This window comes from Elgaria multicarinata, chromosome 6 (assembly GCF_023053635.1).
Source record: "Elgaria multicarinata webbii isolate HBS135686 ecotype San Diego chromosome 6, rElgMul1.1.pri, whole genome shotgun sequence".
NCBI classification, from domain to species: domain Eukaryota; kingdom Metazoa; phylum Chordata; class Lepidosauria; order Squamata; family Anguidae; genus Elgaria; species Elgaria multicarinata.
Window position 1 is genome coordinate 28,486,287 of NC_086176.1, and position 27,512 is coordinate 28,513,798.

General features: G+C 40.5%; 1 protein-coding gene across 1 annotated transcript in view; it reads right to left on the bottom strand.

The window, feature by feature from the left end:
• Positions 1–24,077, bottom strand: part of SVEP1 (sushi, von Willebrand factor type A, EGF and pentraxin domain containing 1) — a 115,556-nt gene extending 91,479 nt beyond the window's left edge. Inside the window, exons 1-4 of the mRNA XM_063129193.1 lie at positions 23,975–24,077; positions 22,097–22,273; positions 4,479–4,637; positions 3,377–3,556 (exon numbers count right to left, since the gene is read on the bottom strand). Coding sequence (XP_062985263.1) covers positions 3,377–3,556; positions 4,479–4,637; positions 22,097–22,273; positions 23,975–24,062 — 604 coding nt within the window. The 5' untranslated portion in view covers positions 24,063–24,077. The remainder of the gene's footprint in view (positions 1–3,376; positions 3,557–4,478; positions 4,638–22,096; positions 22,274–23,974) is intronic.
• Between the last annotated feature and the right edge of the window lie 3,435 nt (positions 24,078–27,512).

Sequence of the window (27,512 nt, forward strand, 5' to 3'; positions counted from 1 at the left end):
CAAATTCAGTTGGCTTGTGACCTTAGAAGATCTATATCTGTAGATAGTGCTCTCTGCACTTGAGCTGACTACATGAAGCATCTGGCGCTTTTGTTCTGTAAGTATAAGGACAAAGGAGAATCCCACGAGAGCACCCTCAACTAAAGTGTTTATCTCCAATTATCTATCTCAACTTGGTATTATTCACCTGGGAATCTCAGGCAGCCAAGCAGGATGAATATCTCATCTTCAGTTGGCTTCCATCAGCATATCTATTCCTCTATATCCTAGCACTTCTGTACTAGAACAAATCCCATCTCACTTTTTTCACTATCTCCCTTTACCTTACTCCTTTTCACCCCTTCCCTAACTTATCCCAGGTCCCACAAGGCAATGTTCAGGTATTCCATTTAATATAAATCCAAGGCTTAAGAATATTTGACAATCTCAATTATTATCGTTTTATTCAGCAACTGTCAACTCTGCAATTGCAGCCATCCAGAGAAATTCACACATTTCCAAAGCTGATAAGCAACAACGTCCTCTGAGATATCAATCAAATTAAGCCAGCTGTACAAATACATACTTGTATATCTCTTAACCACAGCCATGGCCTCAACAACAGCAGCAGCAGCAGCAACAGCAGCCACCTCTCTCATTCAGAGAGTATATTATATAAAGCTTTGCTAACTGAATTTTTAAACAATTGAACAAAAGAACAGAAGACACAGTGCCAACCCAAACATTCGTCTAACATCTGTGCTTCAGGAATGTCTCGCTGTTCAATTCCAGAAGACTGACCTTCTCCAATACCACCTCCCATGCTTTCTGAAATTTTTTTAAAAAAGTAAAAATAAATATGTACTAAATAATTTTTTTAAAGCATGGCCCTCTGGAACCACAATTTTTACTACAGCTATGTTTACGTTGGCAAGCTTCCTTACTTCTGGGTCACATCTTCATAAGAAAGAAGAAAGGCATCTAGAAGTTTTGCACTGGGCTTGCCAGATTTTTAAAAAAATCTTATGGCCGACTTAAGGATGATCATCAGATTCCACCCCTCCCTATGCCCAACAACTCCCAGAGCTCTTCAAATGCCTTCATGGGTGGAAATATTCAGAGACGCACTGTTGCGTGTAAATCTCTCTAGCTCTTGCCAATCGTTTCTTCCCCAGTTGTAAAACCAGGAGTCTATATTTATTGTTATTTATATTTGATACCAAAATACTTGAGGGTGCTGTGAATCTTTATTATCCTCATACTTCACTGCATCAGTGACTAGAATGCTCTTGCACTACGCAAGAGGGATCTCCCTGAAAGTGAAACAGATTAGGGGGAAGGAACTCTGCTGATGTTGTTTCCATGACTGGGATTATGCTTGTGTCTCAGGGGACCTTGTTCCCAACTCATTTATGACAAATTTGTAGGGCTTTTTACTTGTAGCACATTCATGCTAGTATTTTAGGACTTCCTTAGAGATCAGTGTAATACTGCATAATCAGAATAGTATAACTCAGTCTTCATAAATGGTGAAATGAAATGAGATCCAATGCAAGCCCATCTTTCAGTTTTCCTGGTCCTTCCTTCTCCTCTCCAAATACACATACCTGAGTATATATGCATGACTGCGCTCACATGGACACACACTGCCCCAAAAACTCATTTTACACTCATTGTCAAGACAGCGGTTCCCCTGATGCTGCTCTAAATTCGACGGACACACAATGAAACCAACATGCCAGGCTAATGATATGATTAAAAAAAAAACCTTATTCCAGTGTACAGTGTGTGTGTGTGTGTGTGTGTGTGTGTGTGTGTGTGTGTATGTATGTATTTTGACTTTTCAAAACATACGATATTGTTCAATTCTACCATCAAGCTCCTGGGATCATAAAAACCTGAGGTTTGGGTTTTTGTTTTGGTAAATATCAATCAATGAGTAACTTTATTATAATTGTCCTTTCTTGGCCTTTGCTTTAATTAGTTCTAAAGCGATGCTGTGTAATTGCATATGTGCTAGCCTTTCCTTATCACACTTCTGACATATTTTGGTTAAGTAGAGCAAGCACAGACAAATAAGGCACCTTTAATGTCACAACCTAACACTATGGCCATGGCTAGACCTGCCGATATCCCGGAGATCCCTGTGCGTTCACATGATGCATAGGGGGTCCCGGGAGCAGGGAGGGATGAGCCCGCCCTTGCCCTGGGATATCAGCATAGCCTTTCCACCCGCTTTTTCCGTGTTTTTGGGATGATCCAGAGACCATGGAACATGTGGGTTGACATTATGGGTTGTCCTGGCTCCTCTTTATTATTATTATTATTATTATTATTATTATTTATATAGCACCATCTATGTACATGGTGCTGTACAGAATAAAACAGTAAATAGCAAGACCCTGCCGCATAGGCTTACATTCTATTAAAATCATAGTAAAGTGATAAGGAGGGGAAGAGAATGCAAACAGGCACTGGGTAGGGTAAACAGGCACAGGGAAGGGTAAAACTAACAGTATAAAGTCCAAACAGCATCAGGTAGAGCACCTCAGGGTGGGGGGTGCGAGATTTTTTTAAAAAATGCTCACATTTGGCGATCAAGCGCTCTGTCCCCTTTAAGAAAAAAAATATGGCGGGCGCAACGTCCTCTTCCTCCTAGGACTTCGCACACTGCATGTAGACAGAGGGGGAGATCTCACGATAACCATATTGCGAGATCCTCCCTCCTCTATCGTGCTAGACCTGTAGGTCTAGCCATGGCCTATGTGAAGGCATTAACATCCTTCTGCTATCCTTTCAAAATGGATATGATAAAAAGCTGAGAGAGGGCATTTGTGTTTGGATTAATGTGATGGCCCATAAAATAGTTCCTTTGATCTTCCATTTGCTTACAACATGCCTTACTAGTATATGAATAGAGAACAGCACCCAGAGCACATGCCAAGATTGAGTGTAACTCTACTGAGAAACATGTACATTGGTGGTAAACAAAGAACAGAAGAAAATCAAGAGTTATCTTTCAAACTCTTCAGAGGAAATTTATGGAATATGGAGTCAACAGCACGAGGGACGGGCCTAGCTCCATTTGCTGGTCAAAGTGAATATTTTTGGCACAAGTAGAACCAAGTGACATCTTTTATCATCACCACCACGCCTGCAAGAAACAAATAAATAAGTAGAAAATATGAGCTCTTCAGAATTTCTAAAGAGATGGAAATGAAAAGAAAAGCAACAGCAAACCCAATAGATCTAGCACAGTATTAAGCAGGCCAGTGGGCAGGCCAGAAAGGTGCAATTCTCCTGCCCACCACGTAGAGGAGAGAGATTGGGTAGAATGCAATTGTAACCAAGTCAACAACAGGAAGGCAACTTTTCTTTAAAGGTAAACGCTTCCTACCCCTGCAGGTTGCTTCTGAACCAGACCACAGGCCATTCGGCTGGCAAAGTCGTATGCTGCTTCCAACAAGGTCAAATCCTGTTTTACATCGGATTCCGCAGGCAGCGTCGAAGTAATTGTTGCAGAGGTTCTGGATAAAATAGCCATTTTCGGGGGGGTGTAGCACAGGGCAGTGGACCACTAATTAAAATAAATAAATAAATAAATAAATATAATTAAAACAATTAACAATTAGAAACTGCTTGTAACTATTTAGAATGCAATCTGACACATCTATACTAAGGAATAAGCCCCACTGAATTCAATGGGGCTTTTTCCCTAGGAAGAATATAATGGATTGCAGCCTTAATTGTTGTCCTTTCATGTTGATGCGAAGTAGGCAAAACTGAACAGATCTCTGTATTCATTTGTACTAGCTTGCTGTTCTAAAATGAATCGCATGTACAAATTCAAAGATAATTTATACAGTAATACAGTCCATGCAGTTTTTTCAATTTAAAGCAGCGTTCTAAATGAGTTCCTAAGAACATTGCGGTTCTTTGAAAGCTTCTAGGGCAAGAGTGGGCAACTTTGGGTGGTCAGAGGTTACTGCCACAGTTGTGCCAACAAAAATGTGAGCGTTTGGTACAAACATTCAGCAGCAAACCACAACAGAACCTTAGAAAGGCTAGAAATCAAGCTAAATTTGGGCTTTCTTAGGCTACGAAATGGTTGGCAGATGTATTTCAGTGGCAAACTAACTTTTTGACAGTGGTGCAATTGGGGCAGGGAGATGTGGCCCGCAGGCCATGTGTTCTACAGGATCCCTGAAGAGGTTCATTAAAAAGCAGGACATATCCCTAAAGATCCAGGCACAGCCACAAGAAAACACTGCTGGTATCCGTTGTTTAGTCAACACCTAACGTGAACTGAGAGTGTACTCTAGCATAAATCCTAGAATCCTCTGCAATGTGCATGGGTTCGATGGGAGAAACCAAGGGGATTCTTGGCAGACAAATTAATTTGGAAAGTGAATTTGTGTAGGAAATTCGAAAACAAGCAAATATTAACTATGGTGATAATCTATGTTCAGTTTTTTTTTTTTCTTTAGGGAACAGCTTACCTTCGCAAGTCTGGCCTCTAGAGCGATAGCCCTCCTTGCATATGCAGTCCTCAGCAGAGGTACTTCCTGGTGGAGAGGTGTGGTTCTCATCAGGACAAGAGATGCAGGTGCTAATTCCACCTGGTGAACCTTCAGGCTTGTAGGTTCCCGATGGGCAGGCTATAAAGCAAAATATGTGTGATAAAAGACCAGTCAGGACCAGGATACGAAAACATGTTGCAATGCCAGATTTTGCTCCCCTCCCCACACTCAGATTTCACCCAATGCTGATTTCTAAAAGTGATGCCAAAGGACTCTATACATTTTATCTGCAGCCTGCAGAGGTATGTTTTACGATGAACTTCAGCAAAAATACAGCCAATCTTGACTTTCAAGGAAACATATTCTTGACAGGTACATCTTATGGGAATCTTCCTGTATTCTTGGGCTTATATTTACCAAAGTGGCCAATTCTTTTTCTACTTCATTATGCCTATTTGGCCATGATTCTTACTCAGTGAATCCGCAAAGTGCTGCCCTTATCTCTTTCCCTTTGGCATTTTTATAAATTGCTCCCATGCAGAGAGATAGGCAATGCCAAGAGAATGCATTCAATACTAAGAACTCCATATTAAAAATGCATTTATTCAGTGAACTCAATTACAAGTGGGAAGTAATCCTTATATAGCATTTTCCATACCTGATGCTAATAACTGGTCAGATTAACGAATTTCATGATCTGCTTTGCACTGCTATAGATCCTCAGAAGCCTATTAGTATGCTCACTTTTTTACACAGAGTAAACCTGCTCACTCAAAAACTTCAGAAGACCTACAGCAGTGGTCGGGCAACTTCTGATGGTGGAGTTGTCACTAGCTCCAATCTCCAAACCAAGTAGAAAGGAATCCTAAAGAAAATGCTGTCTCATAACTGTTTAGATTTTTGTGCCACTTTAACAAGAAGGTTCAGTGCAAATCACAAAGCAAAAAGGCAAAGAGCCAAACAGCTTGTTCTAGCTTCCTGGGGGAAGAGCTGCTTGCTTTGGTTGTGAATACTGCCGGGTCTTGTGCAACCCCTGACCTCATTTTCTATGGATTCCGTGGAGGTATTTCTGCTTTGTGTCACTTGTTGTTGATGCTGTGATACACAAGGTTAGGCAAATGAGACATGTGGCTCTGGATGCAGTATTAGGCGTACAAACATCTTAGGTCATGTACTCTCTCCAGTTCTACAACTCCTCTGTGGTTATCTGGGGACTTACATCTGCCTAGGCTGGAGGAAGGAGGACATGTGTGGTTCATCACTGCAGAGCTGTGGTTTGTATGTGTGTAGACAACTTCCACAAAACTACACATGTTCATTTTCCATGAAATTTAATTCGTATTTTTTCCACACTTTCCCAAGACTGATAAAGGAACACTCATCCCAAATACAATGGGGTCAATGAGAGGACATGGAAGAATTGTAAAAGTGGATATTATGCTCCTTTCAACAATTGCCTTTGTAAACTTTTGGTGTATTTTTAGGCAACTACTCACAATTACTTAACCTTCCTTTTCTCTTTGAGGGTTTCAGAAGCAAACAGTCATTCAATGCCATACTGAACTACCATGCATTTCTTTGTACTGAGCAATAGCACTAAAATCAGAGAGCAAAATATTCTAGCACGAAACATAACATAATAGTGTCTTTAATGCAATTATAAATTACCAAAGGGCGAAGTGAGTGAGTCAATGCTCTGTAATTCTTTTGCTTTGAAGTTCATTCAGATTTTAAATAGTATCTAAACTATACACAAAAGCCTGACTTTAGAAGCTTCATCAGTTCTGCCATAAATACGTGGCCTAACCTTGAGAAAAAGTCCAGCAAGGAATGTTAGCAACCAGCCTATTGTTTTAATTCTCGGGTCCAGGCTAGATTTCTTCAGGAATGGCCTGATCACCACCTCTTTTAAACAGGCTGGTGCCACCCTCTCTCTCAAAGAGGAATTTACAAACTTCTGGACTCAGCCAGACATCCCCTCCTTATTATTTTTCAGGAGAACTTGTATTTTTAGCCAATTCACTAATTCTACAAACATAATTACCATTACCATGTAGAACCGAATATTGAATATATATCCCAAGAGGAGACATCTAAATCTTTCTGAGACTTCTCCTTCCACTGAAATCTTTTTGCCTTTCCTGCTCAATTTGAAATGTACCTCCAGCTTTTGGCTTTAAAGGTTTCTGGTTTCATTCTAAAAAAGATGTTTCTTATACCACAGTTGATGGGACTCATTTATTAAAGAAGACAAGGATATACTCCCATCATTGTGAGTGATCACTAAATTACTCCAGAAATATTTTTGAAAAATTATAAAGTTTTGAAAAAAGTCCTTATTGCTTTTGTAACCCACCATTCTCCACTCTATACATGACATGCACTATGAAGAAATTACAAAAATATGCAAGTGACTAGTTCTAGTTAAATGAAACATCTATCATGTCTGTAAGGATCAGGAAAGATTTGTGCTAAATCCCAGCATGTACTAGAAGTCTTGAACTTTTCCTGTTATAACCAACAAGTGATCTGCATTTATTTGAGACACAGCATTTTTTAATCTTTTGATCTGTATGCAGCAATAACATTTCTGTGTTATCAACTTACAAACTATTATGTGGCAGAGTTTCAGGCCACTTTTTTTTAATAGTTATTTTGGAGGAAGGGATTATTTTGTGTTCGTTTGCAGTATTCTTCATAAGGCCTGGCCAACATTTAACCCAGTGATGGGCAACTTGCGGTACTCTCGACGATTTGCCCTACAACTCCCATCAGTCATAGCCAGCATAGTCAGTGGCAAGGGATGCTGGGAATTGTAGGTCAAAACATCTTACACACCCTGCTCCAGCCAGACTGAAAACTTAGATACATTTCTGACAGTGCAATTCCATGTCTACTCAAAGTATGTCCCACTGAGTTTAATAGGGCTTACTCCAAGAAATTGTGTATTGAATTGGAGCCTGAATCACTTTGACATTGAGTCATTTTGAGAGCCCACTAGGCCATAGTGTTGGATAAATTATTATTATTCACCTATAAGGAGGTTTTCACAAGTTTATAAGAATATATTTATTATCATGTAGCCCACTCCTATGCATGCCCATATAGTGCTTATTTCCAAGTTAAAAATCCATCCTGAGTTGTAAAACCTATAATAAAAAACTTTCAGAACAATCCTTTCTTTATATCTTTGCTGAAGTGGCAATTGGTTATTATGGATAGAAGCTAAGAACGGACATCGTGGAGAAATCTGCCCCTTTTTCGGCTTGCCAGATTTCCCCAAAGTCCCTGGTTCAACTTGCATTTGCGAGCCGAGCTGTGGGCTTTATTTATTTATTTATTTTATTTTATTTTATTTTATTACATTTATATACCGCCCCCCAGCCGAAGCTCTCTGGGCGGTTTACAACAATTAAAAATAGTAAACATTAAAAGTACACAAAATTTTTAAAAAACATAAAAACAGTATAAAAACAACAACAGTATCCATTTAAAACAACAATTCTGGGGTCCATTAAAAACAGACTTAACGTTATTAAATGCTGCTTAAAATGCCTGGGAGAAGAGATTTTGGATTTCACCCAAAATCCAGTTCCCGCCCCACCGCAAACCTCCAATTAGGAAAATTGCATTTGTATGATGGGTCCCCAACATGGTGCCCTCAGGCGTCATAGTACATTTGCACAAATTGCAGCCATAATTTGCACAAATTTCAAGCTTACTGTGCTTAATTTTGCACAATTGTGCCTGCAATTTGTTGAAATTAAGTATCTTATGGCTACAATTTGCAAAATTACAACAGCAAATTGCATAATAGGATTACATACAATGCTTAATGCCAAATAAGTGTTTAATTTTCTAAGAAATGCTATATGTAACATATATATGTAACATTAGGCAGTATACAACACTGTCTAAACATCAGTCGGGATTTAGCCCTTTGAACAGGAACTGAAACAAGTGAAAACACTTATTTCTGGAATGGGGCAGCTCCGTTTACCAGTCCCGATCTAGAAATGAGTGTTTCTGCTTGTCTCAGCACTTCATTTACGACCTGCTAAATTTGTGGGATTCAGAGATGACTCAAGTAATTCACAAGATTGTGCCTCTCCTTCTAGGCAGAGCCTGTGCGGCTCCTTGGTATACACCTGAGCTGAAGGTAATGAAGTAAGATAGGAAGCAGCTAAAATGCACGTGAAGAGGAAGAGCTGTGCAGAATCCAACCAAACACAGATCAGAGTGCAGATTTTTTCTCAGTGTTGCCCACTGGAACATTTCTGAGTGGTTAAAGGCCTGCTACAACCTGGCTGAGAGATAAATATGCAAACTATGAGAAGTTTGCAAGACACTTTGAAAATAAAATTACTCGCATCCATCTGAAGACAAAATTATTTGCATTTATCAGGACTGCCCTAACTGATTCAAGATTATGGGCACCATTTTGCAAACCAGTTAGGGTTCTAGATGTTTCAAAATCTCACTGAATAAGCTTTCCTAAGGTTTGGGAAATAGTGTGCTTCTGAACTTTAACTTTGGCCTTAGCTAGACCTAAAGTTTATCCCGGGATCGTCCGGGGGTCATCCCTGTTCATGTAAATGACACACAGGATATGCCGGGAGCAGGCAGGGACAATCCCGGGATAAATCTTAGGTCTAGCTAAGGCCATAGTTGAAGCTGTTTATTTTGTGAAGGAAAAAATAAGTTTCAGTTCTCTATATAGAAGGAACATTACTTTGATGCAATTTAATGAAATGTGTTCCCATTTTCTGTTAGTTTCAACTGTGAAATTTTAGAAGACATTATAAGATTAGAATGATGTGTTCCTATAGATACAGATAGAAGAGAGCTGAGAAAGCTAGTAATGAAACAGATTACTTTCACAATATATGAAAAACAAATGGAATAAGCATCCTTTTATTTTCTATTGCCTCAGCTCTGTCAAGCTAACTTAAAACATCTGACCCTTGGCTGCTGAGTAAATAAACATTTGAAATGGCACACGTTCTCAGGCATTACATGTCAGCTGTTTCATGCACGATGTGTCTCTAGTGGTTGGAAATGGTTGAAATCAATATAAACATTGTTGTTGAGAAGCATATTTATGTCAAAAAGAACAGCCTAGCAAGGCTAGACATTTCACACCAAAGTCATTAGCCACATTACCTAGGAACAGGGGAAGCTGGCTTACACCAAGTCCTTGGCCCAGAATTCTCAACACAGACTGGCAGCAACTCTCCAGGGTTTCAGACAGGAGTTTCTCCAGCCCTACCTAGAAATGTCAGAAGCTGAGCCTGGGATCTTCTGCATGCAATTCACAGGTTCTACCAGTGGGCTACACACACCCCTCCACTAACTCAACACTATCTGTAGATAAAAGGCATTTTAAAGAACAATTTGTATACAATGCTTCCCCCCCCTTTCAATTTTTCAATGAAGAAACAAGTCCCAAGGACATGGGATGACAGAAAATGAAGTGAAAACTCATCACAAATCAGTAATCCCTTAGCGTAATGAGATCAGTGCTTCTTAGTGCAGACTAGTTTGCGGTTGGAATCCTGAAAGTCTGATTCTACACTCTATTGCCATACTCAACTGTAATCAAAGCCATCCTTAAATCAAAGCAAGGGAGAAAATCAAAGCATAGAGTAATATTAAATATAACCAGAGCTTTAATTTTTGTGTCTAAGGTTAAACAAGTATTTAATGGCACAGTATATCCCAAAATTAACATCCAAGAGATCAAAAATTTAATAGCATATATAACAGTTGCTAAGAATGAAGGGCTATTACTAATTAACCTATTCCACTTCATCCACATTTCATTTGGCAGAAGAGATTGTTTCATGGGAGACTGAACCAGAGTCTTAGCACATATCATGTGCAATAAATAGCATTATAGTGACTGTAACTTGTGCTGCTCTATGACTATTGCCGTGACGACCAGGTTTTTGTTTTGCTTTTTTTGTCACAAGTCCAGGCTAAGCTAGAGACAATGACACTTAAGTGCACACTACAATACTAATTCAATTCTGCCTCCAATTTTGTTTGCTGGTGAGCAGGCAATAGGACAGCATGGGAGACATGTCCCTTGAGTATCCAGAAAATTTCCCCAGTCTTCTTGAAATTGACAGCAAAGTCCTTGATATGATGCTATTTGCATCTATTTGTAATCCACCCAGAGAACATTGCACAGCTTAAAAGTACAAGAAATAATTCATCTCCATCCGCCTGTATCTGATGGCCTTAGTCCTGATGCAGCCATGCTGTGAATGGTGTCCTCATTGCTCCCCCCGCCCCCCCAGGCTTTATCACATTACGCCAGTCCTTTTACAACTTCATTGGCTGCCAGTCCAGGTCCAGGTCCGATTCAAAGTGCTGGTATTGACATTTAAAGCCCTAAACGGTTTGGGGCCAGGTTATTTGAAGGAACGCCTCCTCCCATATGTACCTACACGGACCTTAAGATCATCTACAGGGGCCCTTCTCCGTGAGCCCCTGCCAAAGGAAGTGAGGCAGGTGGCTACTAGGAGGAGAGCTTTCTCTGCTGTGGCACCCCGGTTGTGGAATGAGCTCCCCAGAGAGGTCCGTCTGGCGCCTACACTGTACTCCTTTCGTCGCCAGCTGAAGACCTTTTTATTCACTCAGTATTTTAACACTTAATTTTAACTCAAATTTAAATTTTACTGTTCTAACTCTGTATTTTAATCTTATATCAATTTTGCTGCGTGGTTTTATCCTGGTTGTGCTTTTTATACTGTATTTTGTATTTGTGCTTTTAACCTGTTGGTTGTTTTATCATGGTTTTAATTTTTGTGAACCGCCCAGAGAGCTTCGGCTATTGGGCGGTATAAAAATGTAATAAATAAATAAATAATAAATAAATAAATTTCTGGAAGCCAGGCGAGTGGTCTGTTCACAGAGCAAAAGATAGCAGCAGGCACTGAAGCTCTGTACACTATTATGTATGTGGAATATGCCAGGGGAGGTGGGAACTACAGCCACCACTTTAATCAGTCATTTAGAGTGCATTCATAAAGGATTAACCCACTAACAACAGCCGCCTCTGAGATCAGAGGCTTCCAAGAATACTATGCAGGCACGAGGTATGATGGATGCAATTTTTATTTCTTCATCCACCAAAATGCCATTTTCTGCTAAAGAGGCCTCTGAGCCCATCCAGCTGCATCCCACTGCTGTGGGGGAGGGAATGGAGGCTGGGAGGCCGGTGAGTGCACGCCCGCTCTCCTTCCACTGGCATGGCCCCATCCCTCCATGTCCTTCTTCCCTGACAGAGCCTTAGGCGAGGTAGCCACCAGGCAGCTTTCAGCAACAGCTGGGATGGGGCGAATTCCAACTCATATTTCCTCTGAGAGGAGGACCCAAACCATCTTATTTATTTATTACATTTTTATACCACCCAATAGCCGAAGCTCTCTGGGCGGTTCACAAAAATTAAAACCATAATAAAACTACCAACAGGTTAAAAACACAAATACAAAATGCAGTATCAAAAGCACAACCAGGATAAAACCACGCAGAAAAATTAATATAAGATTAAAATACAGAGTTAGAACAGTAAAATTTAAATTTAAGTTAAAATTAAGTGTTGCAATTTTAAAATACTGAGAGAATAAAAAAGGTCTTCAGCTGGTGACAAAAAGAGTACAGTGTAGGCGCCAGGCGGACCTCTCTGGGGAGCTCATTCCACAGCTGGGGTGCCACAGCGAAGAAAGCCCTCCTCCTAGTAGCCGCCTGCCTCACTTCCTTTGGCAGGAACCACAGGGACCACAGAATTGCTCAGCCCATCATTTTATTTAGACCTTAGCTAGACCTAAAGTTTATCCCGAGATTGTCCTGAGGTCGTCCCTGCCTGCTCCCGGGATCCCCTGTGTGTCATTTACATGAACAGAGATGACCCTGGGACGATCCCGGGATAAACCTTAGGTCTAGCTAAGGCCTTAGTCACTGGAGGTCAAGAAGGTATCATCATGCACCTGTAATCCTCCCATGTTTTCTCACTGCTTCTTCCATCTCTTTTTCTTTCCAGAGAAAATTCATTAAGGAAAAAAACACACACAGAGAGAGAACAGCTGCACAATCTTATAGTTAGCACCAGAATCCCTGTGTCCAGAAGCACCCTCTATGTGCCTAAAGGAATTAAGAGGAAAGCGGGCTGCCCTTGCCCACAGTGATGGAAGGGTCTTGGAGCTCTGGATTTTGTATTTGGCCAGAGTTACAAGAAATGGGGAGGTAGTAGCAGAAACCTACCAATCACACAGGAACGAGCACAACTGGCCTATCTAACAAAGCAATCATGGCATGGCTTCTCACAACTACGATTTATAGTGTTCAAACAGGAAATATCACAAAATAAAATAAAATTGCAGAAACAGATCAAGAACAGAGAAAGCACAGAAAGGAACTATTCATCAACATAACAGTCAACTACATGAAGAGTTAATGCTTGTGATGTGTGGTTCTTGCTGCAGAGGCAAAATAAACCACTTTTTCAGTAACATTTCTGCTGCTATTTAATCATGTGTTGTGAAGGTGCTACTTTAATTTCTCTCAAATTCATCACATCAAACTGCACAAAAATCTCGTAAATTGAACTCTGGGTACATTCGGTTTTATGGTCCCCAGATGTTGTTTGACTAGAAACCCCATCATCCCTGACGACTAGCCATGCTGGCTGGCTGTGATGGATTGTAGTCTAATAACAACTGGGGCATCAGGGCTGCCTTAAAATAAAATCCATATGATTAAATGAACAGTATTCGAAAACCAGTAATTCCTTTTCATATATGTTACAAATGTTTGCTCTAGTAAGCAAATCTTCTAGCATCTATCTGCCTATATACTGTGGTTGGTAATTTATTCCAGTAGTTAAAGTATGCAGAGCTAAAAATACGAAGGATGTGCATCTCAATGAGTTTCACATACAGGGAGGGGAGAGAGTCCTCTTAGGGGTATACCTAAGCAAAAATCAACTCAAAGAGACATAAGCATTTTGTTCAAGAAACTTTCAAATTCAAGAAAGCCACAATGTCCACAATTTTCACCTCTGGACAGGAGCTGGGGAAATAGTTTCATTTCCAATATTTGAAGAATAAAATTGATTAGTTTACCATCACCATCCCATACCTCCAAAATATTAAAAATGTTTTAAAGGCCTATCTACCTTAAGCTTCTTGCTGTCAAGCAGTGGTTCTCAAACTTTCTACCCCCAGGGGATAGAAAGAGAGAACTGAAAATGACAGAGCCCCACCAATAATAATAAAAAAATGTTGCAGGGTCGGAGCCAGTCACAAAATGTTGGCAGATGGAGATGGTGTTTGGCATAATCAGCAGCCAATATTGATATTTTATATTGATATCAATCCCTCTTTAAAAATTGCTAAAGTCTTTGCTACAGCTATTTCCTTGTAGCAAGGAGTTCCATATTTTCTCAAGTGATGTACAGTCATTGGCTCTGGAGTATCATTACTCAGACTCTTCCCCGCCCCATTTCAGGCATAATTTAATGATCCAGAGGACCTAAGTAGAGAAGACTTCTTTAATTTTATATTGTTTTCTTCCCCCAACTCTACTTGCTTCTCAAAGTATTTTGACTCATCTCCTCCGTTTCTTTCACCCTTCTCTTTTCATACCTAACTTGTAACCTACACACCGACACTGCCAGTTTCTTTCATCCCTTACTCCTGCTGCTTTGACATTCACTTTCTCCTATAACATCTTCCCTTTCTTATCCTCTTCCTCTTTATTCTCAGGGTTTTTTTAAAAAAAAAATATTAAAAATATTAGCCTTGCTCACTAATGAACTCCCGCTACCACAGCTGCCTGTGCAGTGTGCGTGGTACAGCTATGGCGCAGGGTGGTAAAGCGAAGAGTCACTGGACAGCCTGAAGCCCTGAGATCCAGCTGGAAGTGGGCTGAAACCCACTGGTGGTCCCAGCCCATAGTTTGAAAAACTCTGCTGTAAAGCAGCCTTTCCCAACTTTTCCCTCCAGATAGATGAAGCTCTCTGGGGATCACCATCCCCAGACAGCGTGCTTGCTGGGGAAGAGAGTTGTAATCCAACACATCCGGAAGGTGCCAGGTTGGGGAAGACTATCTTAAAGTGACCATGTAGCAGTTGGTTTCAGTGAGGGAAACAAATCATTAGGGGGCTGTCTACACATGGGGAAAACCCCACGATGGCTGTGGATCAGTGCCCTGTTGGTTAGACGACACAGGAGCAGCTTCACAGCCACCGCAGGGCTTCCGATTTGAAGAAGTTGGGGATTTACCCCAATTTTTTCAAAGTGAGCAACGTCAACATGGCACTTCCGCCATGTAATGTTGCCAATATAAGGCCAACCTAGGGGTGGATCCAGGTGGAAGGCGACCAGCAATTGGTCACCTTCCACCAGGAAGAGGACGGGCAGAGCTCTGGGATGCAGGTGGCAGCCCAGAAAACCTGTGCTCCCTCCTCGGCTTTGGGATAACCTAATGCCACCCCGGGAGTGGAAAAGTGCGGGGTTGAAGAGGGAGGTGGCACCAACCTGGCGCTGTGAAAACAGCCCCCTGGTAACAGTAAGAATTAGGATGCTCAATCTCCCAGTCATCACTTCTCCAAAGAGGTATTTTAGCCCTCCTGCTAAAAACAAACTCTGTGGCCTTATCTTGATTTATAACTTACCGGAGTTCTTTACAGTAATTCACTAAGGGTAGTACTAATCATCTTTCCTCTACTTGCACATGAGAGGGCTATGTAGTCCATCTAGAAGCATGGATATTTACCATAGGAAAATCAGCAAGTAGCTATTTGCAAGGGTGACTTATAAAATAGAGAATGAAACATATAAAAAGATCACTTCCATCTTCTAATTTTACAAGAAGAATAATTCTAGAATCCCATCCTGAAGACAAGATTAGGCATAAAAGGGTTATTACTCAACTAGAGCTTAAGGCCCCCTGGAACAAATGCAAAGAAGAAAGAAAAACAATTTCCAGCAGCAGAGTAGCCGGATGATTATACCATTTGGATAAAATACTGGAATATTATTTGATACTTTAGCATGTTTTTTAAAAAGTCATCGAAAGTTCAAGAAAAGAAAATAACTGGTTCCTATCAAATTACTTGAACTCAGCCGTCACTCACTCCAGCATCTTTATATGTGAATGTCTTCGTTTTATTTTAACGAACTTTAAAATCTCATTCATCTAATTTACGCAGGTGAGAAAATCTGCAGACTTCTATTTCCTGAGAACACTATGTTAAGTCACTAGAATACACAATCAGCCATCAATATTTTTTGTTCATGCTAACTGGTAAAAATGATTCAGTTTATACAGTGTAGTGGTACATTCTTTTAAATGCAGACGCTTATCATAACAGTCCCCATAGCCACAGCTCCAAGGACAGTCCAAACATACAGGCAGCTGTATTGATACATATCGACAAACCAGTTCTAGCAGTTTTCATCTTCACTAGGAACAGTCTTTTATAAAGCTAATGGGTCTTAATTGCTCATTCAAGACCAATCCACCCTATAATACTTTGCTTTACAACAAAGAACAAGGTATTGTGGCTGGAAAAAATCATTTCCCCCCAACTAGCTCAGAGGGAACTGGGAATTCTGAGGAGGCAGCAGGTGATGTCAGTGGCCAGATCTACACCAAGTAGGATATAGCACTATATAAGCAGTATGTGGTATCTGCCATGGAGCTCTATCACAACAGCAATTTATCACACACTTGCCATGCCTGGTATGTGGTTTGCAGCCTGGTACTCACATGACGTCATCGCTGTCCTGCACTCATTTCGCCTCTTCCCCTCCATTTTTTGTTCCTTTTTGGAGCAGGGAAAGTCTGGATTATTTTCCATAAGCGACTTTAATGCTCCCTTAAGCCTCCATGTAGTGCTGTCCCTTCGCTTTTTCCTTTGTTGGGGGCGTGTGCTTTGAATGGAGGCTTGTTGACGAAAGGGGAGGGTGGGATAGTTCTCCTCCAGCACTTCATGTGGAATGTTGAAATGAATGGCCTTTTCCAACCGCACTCTCCTTGCCCACAGCTCCCTCATTTTTAAAGATAAAGAGATGAAACTTGGGACCTTGAGAGCTCTTAAGAAGAGCTTTCAGCATGCACATATAGAACTGACTTTTAATAACATGGTCACTCAGAAGCCTTTTTTTTTTAAAAAAAGTCTAAAACAGCAAACTGGAAAGAAGTGCTCTGCAACCCTATGCTAACTTCTGAGATCTTACTTCTGTTTACTCAAAAGTAAGTCTCTCTCTGTTCAATGGGGTAAGCATGCATTAGATTTTAGTATGACTTGGATGTAAATGCAGTTGAAATCAAGGGATTTACTCTTGAGTAAGGGAACAGCAGATCTCTATTTTATGAACTGGAGATGCACAGTTCTGCATGATCAAAGTAACGGAAAATAGATCCTTCACAAATGCAAACAGGTGGACTTTTGCATTGGTGAACTACCAGGAAAAGGGTTTAAGGGGGGAAATTTTAAAAAATCCTTAAAAAATCAAGAGATGAACCAAACTGATTCAAACTTGGCATGCTGAAAGCTCTACTTAAGAGCTCTCAAAGTTCCAAGTTTAATTTCAATCTTTAAAAAATTACACAAATGTAAGCATTTTTGTTAATTTCCATTTTAAAAATGCCTTAAAATCAAGCCATGAATGGATCTGATTCAGACTTGGCATGCTGAAAGCTCTACAAGAGCTCTCAAAGTCCCAAGTTTCATCTCAAACTTAAAAAAAATACACAGATGTAAGCATTTTTGTTAATTTCCATTTTAAAAAATGCCTTAAAATCAATCCATGAATGGATCTGATTCAGACTTGGCATGCTGAAAGCTCTAATTAAGAGCTCTCAAGGTCCCAAGTTTCATCTCTTTATCTTTAAAAATTACACAGATATAAGCTTGGAGCAAAGGAGGGGACCTGACCACCTTTACAAAAGAAATTACTTAAAATGATTGTTCATTTGCCATCCTTTGAAACCAGCAAAACAAACCTTCACTCTTCCTCCCCTGTAAACCTTTCCCAAGCCAAGAGCCCAGGCCTTGCACCGGACTAACCCCTCATCTAGCAAAGGCCTTAGTTTGTATCTTTAAGGTGAGTTCTTGAAAAGGAAATTGCAACTAAAGACTGCCTTTCTTTCCCTACCAGAGTTAGCTAACACACATTACAAAATGTGCTATGTATCCTGAACACTGAAAAAAAAACAACTCTTCCTTCCAAGACTTCGCCATCTTTATTAAACAAATAAGGGCGGATGTCTGCTGGGTGCTTGTCGGGCTGTGCAGGCACTCAACTTGTGGGCCCACGAACGTGCTGTGGGCACTTGACTGGGTTTGGGGGAGCAGATACAGGGGAATACCATAGAGAGCAATGTTTTAACAGTAACTGGTAAAATGGTACAGTTCTTCAGATATGCAGAACCTAAACTATATTGGACATTGTAGTGAAAAACAGCATCTTGATGTTTGCCTGAAAGGGCACCCACAACCTTTGCAGAGTTCAAAACACAGATATAATATATGGGCCACACCTGGTTCTCTGTAAATAAAAGAGTCATTAGCCTTATTCATCCAAAATTCAAAGCTGGAGATAGAGAGTAATGCTTTAACAGTAATTGGTACTATCTTCAACATTGGATTTTGGATGTTTGCTACTTAGGTCCTTGCGGCATTTTGGAATAATTTCCCTACGAATTAGTTCCTTGGAATGACCATCCACCATGCCTGAAATGACCTTGGTTATGCAGCAGTGCAGGAAGGTCCTTGATGAGAATCATGCTTTATTAAAAACATGTCCATGTTAGAAAACCCAAACAGGAAACAGAAACTTTCAAATATGCCAGCAATCAATTAAGTACAATGTGAACAGAATAATGTGCAAATGATAAAGTGTAGTCTAGGAAACAGAATGAATACAGACACTGCCATTTACTGCAAGAACCTAAAAGCTGCTTGGAAAGACTGCCCAGGAATGATGACTGTGCTTCTTATGGAAAGATGCCAAATGGTGTTTGGAAAGACTGCCCAAAGAACTGTAATTGGTTGTGCCCATTACTGAGAGGGGCCCAGAGCTGCTTGAAAGGGGTACCCCCAAAACTGTGACTGGCCCTACTGAGACAGTGTGAAAGCTGCCTGGACTAGTTGCCCAAGAACTCTGACTGTGTCCTGTGGAATAGTGGAGCAAGTGCTCACAGGGACGCAGTGACAGCAACAGCAATAGAGTTTCGGCTGTTGAGCAGTACAGAAATGTCGTAAATAAAGTAAGATAAATCTGCTACCCCCCTCAAAATTCTCTCTGAGTTTAGATGCAATTCTCATATGTAGGGTGACCATATGAAAAGGAGGACAGGGCTCCTGTATCTTTAACAGTTGTGATGAAGAGGGAATTTCAGCAGGTGTCATTTGTATGCATCCAGCACCTGGTGAAATTCCCTCTTCCTTACAATACTTAAAGCTACAGGAGCCCTGCCCTCTTTTGTATCTAGTCAGTCTAGTATAGCTCCTGCAGCTTTAAGTGTTGTGATGAAGAGGGAATTTCCCCAGGTGCTGTATATATACAAATGACACTGGCTGAAATTCCCTCTTGATCACAACTGTTAAAGATACAGGAGCCCTGTCCTCCTTTTCACATGGTCACCCAACTCATATGGGAACTGTCATGAAGAACACCTGAACTTCAAAACTTACCACTGCCTCTACCCTTCTAGAGGCCCCAAACAGTCTAGAGTAATTCTACAAATCTTCAAGATTTGTTTACAGACAGATACTTCAACTGTCCAGCACTGTGGTACTAATGCAACCTTCCTCCTTTCTTTCTACCCACTTGGCTTAAAACAGCTGGAATTCCACAAGCAATTATCCAACACTCCAGTTCCCTCTCTCCATTACTCTCAAGCCTCATAGAGAAAAGGAACTGGCTTTTTAGATCGGCTCTTCTAAAGGAGGAGGAGAAGGAGAGGTCTTCCTCTCACAAGTTGCTGACTGACAGCACAGGTTCAGCCAGTCAGCTGTTGCTTTGTTTCCCATAACATGTTCACTCTATTCCCCAGCTCCTCCTTCACTACTCTGTCCATCCCCTGCATGACTAGGGCTTCTTTGCCCTCTGCCACCAGCGTGGTAGGTGGGGTGGTGGTTCTGCAGTTCAAAAGAAAAAAAAGAATAAATTTTTCCACTGAGCTTGTCCCCAGCAAGTCCTTGGGTATCAGCCACAGTCTATTAGTATACTTTGCAATAACAATACATTTTAATACCTGAAAACCAAAAGGAGCACTGTTAAAACACCACCAGCCATTTAATTCTTTACTCTAAACTTGCCCGCAACACTCCGTCACCATTATAAAATTTCCAAATAGTTTTATACTTTCCTCCCTTATAATGGACACATGTGGTCTTTCATCATCATCATCATCATCATCTTCTTTTTTAAGAAATGCAGTAAGATGTGAGAAAGATTAAGTCATGTTTACAAAAAAACCCTAAATCCCTCAGGCCAAATGTTATGATTTGTATGCACAGCTCAGCTGAGTTCCCTCCAATAACCACATGTGAAGCAGATGGCAGACCTTCACGTGCATCGTATAATAGATGCTACCTTTTAAAAACTTCTGTTTGCTGAAGTACCATGAATTCCTTACAAAAGAAAAGCTGTCATAAAACTATATGGTTTTATAGCATGCATGTTCAAAAACAGACTTTCGTTTGTGTCAACTGCATTCAACATAAGGATTAATGTTTTGCCCATTATAGGCTCCAGAGTAGAGCCAAGTTCAAATTTCACTTTGCTTGTAAACCCCGATACATGCAGAGATTTCACGTTAGAAAATTCAATTTGCATTAATCAGCCATCTTCAATGTAGAGCGTAATCAAAGCCAGATGCGTTTGCTTGTTATTGCCATTAGTGAAAACAACTAAACTTTTCAAAGAGCTCCGTGTAGCAATCTCATTTTGCTGAGAAGAGCCTCAGGAATGCACTCATAGGCACTTGTACTTCTCTAAACATGATCTGCCATATATGGCCAACATTCCTGGAAACTTCAGAGGAATTCTGACAATACTTAGTGGTAAGGAAGTAGGATACTAAGAAGATATGCACAATTTATTATGATATCCTTTCCTAGTTGTCTTCCACTCAATCCTGGGCCTCTGGTCCATTTTCTCCTTTACTAAATCTGGCTTTCTTCAGCTGTTATCTATTAAACCCAGAATTGTCTGCTCTGACTTTCAGCAGCTCTTCAGGATTACAGACATTCAGATCACCTGCTACCTGATCTTTTAGCTAGAGATGGTGAGGACCGAACCTGAGACCGTCGCCATATAAATGCACACATTCTCTCACTTAGCTATAGTCAAAAACCTAGTTTACTGTTTAGTCAAAACACAAGAAAAAGTAAATTAACATTATTATATTTCCAAGAAAATGCAAATAATAGAGTATCAATAGCTAAGCCTAGCAGAACTGAACATTTTAGATGAACTCCTAAGGTGGTTTTTTTTTAGTATGTGGGTCTCTTTTAATGTTATCTACCTCGGATGGAAAATAAGGTGGTTACCAAGCAATTGGCAGGCTAAAATACATAGGTTTGGACTTAGGCCAAGACCTTTTCTGCCACTCCTTGCATATTATATGCGAAATAAAACTATCCCATCTGTTTATATGGGCTATTACTGGAGCAGACAAATGTGGGTTCAGAGGAGTGTTTCTATGTGGGTCAGACAACCCATGTTCAGCCCTCTGATTTACATTCATTGGCTGAGTTTGGACAACACTCTAATTTCCTGACTGCTCTAACTTCCTGACTGTTAGAGCAGTATGACAATGGAACCAGTTACCTAGGGAGGTTGTGGGCTCTCCCACACTAGAGGCCTTCAAGAGGCAGCTGGACAGGTATGCTTTAAGGTGGATTCCTGCATTGAGCAGGGGGTTGGACTCGATGGCCTTATAGGCCCCTTCCAACTCTACTAGGGAGACTGGAGCAGGCAGGCACCATCAGAGCCTGCTTCAGTTGGACTCCCCCCCCCGGGCTAACATCTTCACCTTGTGGGGAAGAAGGAGCTGTTGGTTGGCCCCTCCATTGGGAGATGAGAGGACGGAGCAGGGCCTTCCCACCAGCCTAAGCAGTCTCCTTAATTTCTTTTTATTTTCTCCCTCTTCCCTCCCCATACACTTTTCCTTGTGTGTCATGTCTTTTTTTAGAATGTAAGCCTGAGGGTAGGGACTGTCTTCTTTATTGATACATTGTAAGCCGCTCCGAGAGCCTTTTGGCTATGGTGCGGGATAAAAATACTCTAAATAAATAAATAAATACTATTCTATGATTCTATGAACATGCTAATCAACGGGGGTGAGGGGGTGGTAATAGGAGCAAAATGGAAATCAACCGTTGATTAGCATGTCGTCCGAATTCAGCCTCCTGAAGTTACTCTTCCTACCATTATGAACTTCGGCTCAGCCTACATATGGCTCCGCCTACAGTTAGTCGTCTTGTCCTCTGCCACACTAGCTCTATATCGGCACCAATCCACTCTCCGATCCATACATCAGTAGTCATAAAAAAGATGAAAACAGATACTGACCTGTACATTCATGCTGTAGCCCTTTGCCATAGTATCCTTTTTCACAGATGCACTCAAACTGCCCTGTGTGGGTGCCACATTTGCAGCTTGCCATGATATCACAGCAGTTTTCATTCCCATCACAAAGATAGGAGCAATGGGATATGTCTTCTTGAATGTAACTACCAGAAGGCAGATCTGTAAGCACAGGTATTTGGGGGAGGTCCCAAATATATTTTTTTTAAAAGCAAACAAATAGATTAGAGATAAGAAGCACAACTACAGTTGAAATATTTCTTTTTTTTAAAAAAGTTAGGAAAACTTTCATTTTAAGTGCAAAAGTAAACCAAGTCCTTAGATTTTATTTTAAAATTCACAATGTTTCTTGGTCTACTTTTAGTAAGACAAATTTTCCATTGGCTGCAAAGCAGGAATTTGGGAGCAGATGAGATTGGTCAGTTTCACAGTGCTAGCAATGACCTATTGATACATTTCCTCAGTCCTTGAAAGCCAGCACCTGTGAGTTAATTTATAAGGACCCAATCCACCAGGTAATTCCTCTGTCCAAACTGCATTGCAATTAACGCAAGCTGCAGAAAAGTAGCCCAATTTTACATCTCCTATTCATTTCAAGGTGACTTGTGTAGGGGACTGGACTGTTTTTGTACCCTAAAATAGCAGTTCTTTCCCTCCCCCTTTCTTTGTTCCATTAATCTAATTAAGTGTAATATTTTACCAATATGAAAGAAAAGAGGAAAAAAACTTGAGTCGCACTCTATTAGTATAAAAATTAACATCAAGCCTTTGTAAACTGATGAGTGGGTTTTGATATCTGTTTTGCTTTCTTATTTAAAGTGCTTACTTAGAAGTTTCTAGTTTGTTAATTCTCTACATTGGCCCATCTAAGATGTTTCAAATCAGAATAATTTAGAAAGCATCCCCCAATTCTTAGAAGGTGTGATATGCTTTCATCACTTTATAAGAGGGTTTTTTTTCCTGGCAAAGAGAAGACAATATATTCTATAGTACATAACAGTGTTTATATGAAAACCTAGCTCGGACTATTCATGAAGTTTTAGATTTTGGACAGAAAGAGCAAGAACCACAGTCTGATGATCTTACCCAGTAAATTAATCAAGCAAAGCCCTTTGTAGAGACTGGTCCAAGAGGAATTTCATAGGCGGTGATCCAAACTTTTGTGACTTGGTCATGATTTTAATAGTCTGAGGGAAAATCCCAAAAGTCTCCTTCCTCTGTTTATTCATATCAAACACAATTCTAGACTTTGTCATTCCAAAATGTCACACCACAAAGGCTCAAATCCTAATATTGTGCAGATATTAATTTCATGCAGAAATAAATATGTATGTGTGAGGAGGACCAGGAGGGCTCAGATCTACTCTCCAGCCTCTATGCATTTAAGGTGCTGTTTGCATTAGAGCTTAAACACACGTACACCTGAATGCAAGAAGAGAGTATAGATTGCTCAGGTGCACACATATACCACCCCCTGTGTAAATGGCACCTTGAACATCTGGAGTGTGGCCAGTAAATATGTTTCTGATTCTCTCCATAAACATATTGATTTCTACAAGCAAATAATGCCTGGGCAGGACTTCCAATCACCATCAGAAAAGCTCTTAGTTTTTTAATTCAGTAGCATCAGCTTATATGCATACACAACTTGTGTTGTGTATGCATATCGAGTGGGGTGGGGGTTAGCCACGGTGTATTTGTATACCCGAGAATAGGGTTTCCTCCAGTGCCTTGATTTTCAGTTAATCAACTATTTAACTCAAGATGTCATGGTGAATTTATAATTCAAATAAATAATAGAATATAATAATAGAATATCAGTGCAATAAAGCATTCCACAGAAGGCAGAACTAGATGCAATACCTTCATGAAGGGCTCTGCGAGCTAAAGCTTCAAACTCTGCAAAACTGTGGAGCAAGTAACAATGTTCTTCCTTTGGGTGAGAAGCCATGTCATTCAGCTCTCGGATGTTGCCTTGCCATATCCCAAACGTGAAGATCTCCACTCCAAATTCACGCAAGGATGCTGCAATGGGCCTGGGATCACCTCCATTGGAATATCCATCCGTAATAAGAAATATCACCTTGGTAGCATTTGCACGGGAATGAAGCAGTATTTGCTACAAGAAGGAAAAAATAACATCATCTCAAGCCAAGAGCAAGCAAGCTGATGACCCATCCATGGACTTTTCAGCCAGCGTGCACTCCCTTTACTCTTACTGTTTAACCTAATTCAGTTTTTGCAGGACCACCCACTACTAACACCATGAAATCAACAATCTTTCAGCAGAGAGTGTGGTTAAAAAGCCAAAAGCTGACTCACAGTTCACACACTCAAATTCAACCACAATACAGATGCTGTGGGTTTGTAACCAGTTTTACAGGCAAGTTCTTAAGGTAGCAGGCAAAGTCACCCACTTGGTAAAAATCAAACACAAACACACACAATAAGCTGATATTCACCACATTGGGCCACAGCTAGACCTAAGGTTTATCCTGGGATCATCCAGGGTTCGCCCCTGCCTGAGCACTGGATTCTCTGTGTGTCACCTAGATGAACAGGTTTGACCCCTGGACGATCCAGGGATAAACCTTAGGTCTAGCTATGGCCTGGGTCTTTGATCAATTGGCCCACATCATGGGGAAAATCCACGTTACAATACAAGGATGTAAAATCCTCAATGCAAATCCTTGACTGATGCATGCATGTGCAAAAACATCCAGATATCATATAATGTTAAAGACAGGAAGTATGCCAAGGCAAATAAGAGCACAAGAACTCATAAAATCATTATAAATATGTTAAAAGCCAAATGAGATGTGATAGTAACAATCCGTTTTTTAAAAAACAGATCTGCCCCGCTCATATATAAAATAGAGGCATAACAGTCCAGTTTTAGAGGTAAAGTTGCACAGTAGTAAGGGGAGTTGAACCGGGAATTCCAAAATGGGAACACTGTTTTTAAAAACTACAGGATTCACAAATCTTTCTGCTGTCTATATTATTATGTTTATATTCTGCTTTTCTAAATACTGTTCAGAATGTCTTATGCTAAGATCTAAATACAAAATCTTAAACAGGGATTAATACATCAGATCGGTTCAGTTCAGGCCCAAGACGGTGAGAAGGACCACAACAAAAACAGAACAGCACCATAGGCAAGCGAAAAAAGAGATGGGAAGTTTTAGATGCTAGAAATTAGATTTTTTTTTTCAGGCCCAAGTTGGTGGGTGGGGGCCTTGCTGGGTGACAGGATTGCTAATGGCCTACGTCTACTTGTTTGGTTCTGTTACCAAGGTAGTTGGGCCTAAGATGATAGTTTTGTAGTTTGATTTTTCTTTGAAAATGCCTTGTGAGGGATTAGCCCTAAAAGGTGGCCTGGAAATATTATAAATAATAGAGGGGGTGGGCAGAAGCACAGGCTTGTTACTAGTGGTCTATTTCTCCCTCAGCTGAGCAGCTTGTGGAAACGCAGCAGTTCTGGGGTAGGAGAAAACATTTCCACTGAAGGAATGGAACCTCTCCCTAACACTGCTGTGCTCCATTCACTTCCGTACAATTTTATTATCTCTAGATTTGCTAGGAACAAATGTGAGTTATACATATTCAGGCTTGGATGCAGCTTGCAATTCAACTTGCCACGAGGATAAATTGATCAAGCCAAAGGTTTCACAAAAAAGCTGACGTCTGTAAATGGACGAGGAAGCGACGGCACCGCATACATGTTAAGCAAGGGTGGGAGGCAGGGTAAGTTTAAAAGAGCATATCTTGGTCTGCTGAAGATGATAGAACTGAAGAAGCCAAGGTCAAGGACAGGGATATGTTGGGAAACAAGAACAGAAAGAAAAGGTCAGAAAGCCTGTGAGAAAGAAGGCTAGGACAAAGAGTTTGTGTTGGATGTAGGAAAGGATGCAAAGCCAGCATGTGGATTTGTGGGTAGTATAAGGATTTGAAGAGGGGCACCAATATTTGGAGTGCTGAGAGGAATGAATTATTTTGGCAGTAGTGTTCTGGATATAGATGAAAAGACTGGGATGTTATTTTCAGGGAGACCAGAGAGAAGAAGGTTACAGCAATCAAGGTGGGAGTTATCCAATGTATGAACCAGAGTTTTGGGTGAAGGAAATGGACAGAAGGGCCAAATGAAGAGTAACACTACTTGGCAACTGATGGAATACAGGGGGAAAAGGAGAGGGAAGAATCCAATATGAAGCTACAGTTTCCTGATTAGTCAACAAGGTGGTAGGTGCTGACTTCACCAAGAGGTACAGAAAGTAATAAATACTGGTGTAGTGGTAAATAGCCACTCCCACAAGGAGAGTCTAAAAATGCAGGCAGCTGTGTCTATGCATATCAGCAAACCAGTTATGGCAGTTCCCATCTCTACCAGAAGAAAATTTCTTGCCCATTCAAGACCAGGGCACCCCAAAATACTTTGCTGTACAATATTGTTGCTGGAAAATTCCAGCTACTGTGAGGATTGCAGCTAAGCTCAGAGGCAACAGTGAATTCCAAGAAGAGTGGCAGATGACATTGGTGTTCCTGCTAGTCAAAAAGACTTAAGTTTCTTCCCTGTGAGCCCTGGCTTCACTACATCACTGGTGATAGAAAAGAGGAAAGACTGGGAGGAAAAATAAGCAGCTTGACCTTCAATATACTGGACACAAAAGCCATTTATAAAGTTTGTAATCTAATATTATTAAAATGTTGAAATAAACAATTTTTAAACCCATGATGATTCTATACTATTTGTTTGTAAGGCTACTACTGACAGGGTATAAACTTTCTACATCTTACACGTCTGGAGAACCCCCCTCCCTTTGCCTGTATTTCATGTTCTTAAAAAGTACATGGGTATTTAGGAAGACATGTCCACAGTAACTAACAATCTATGTCAGAGTGGCTCTGCCTAAGGGAGATTTTACCAAACATATTTAAATTGTGACAATGTGGGGACAAGATAGTTTTTTGCCAGAGTTCTCCAGTGCGATATATGGACACACAAGAAATTACAGTTACTAGTGCAATACTGAGGCCACCTGATTAATTATTCTGCTTCCTACAATTAGCAGAAAGTTTTAGGACAAATATACCCAACAGCAAAACCAAAGTATTTTAAATGCTGAAGCGATGTTTGAAATTCCCCCCCAAAGTGCTTCTAAAACATTCCTTTAGTTCCCTTGCTATTAACCATGCATTTTGTTCCTCTGACTTCTTGTAATTGATTAATCTGCCAGTGCAAAGTCTGTTTTTTCAGTAAATGCTTCCCTTAACCCCACCAGGAGAAGCTCAACTATTTTTCTTTCTAGGACCACTTAAGTAAGATAACTAATTGCATTCCTTCCTTTTGCTCTGCTAGCCACAGTAATATGACTGCCTTTGTTTCTTCCATCATAAGAGA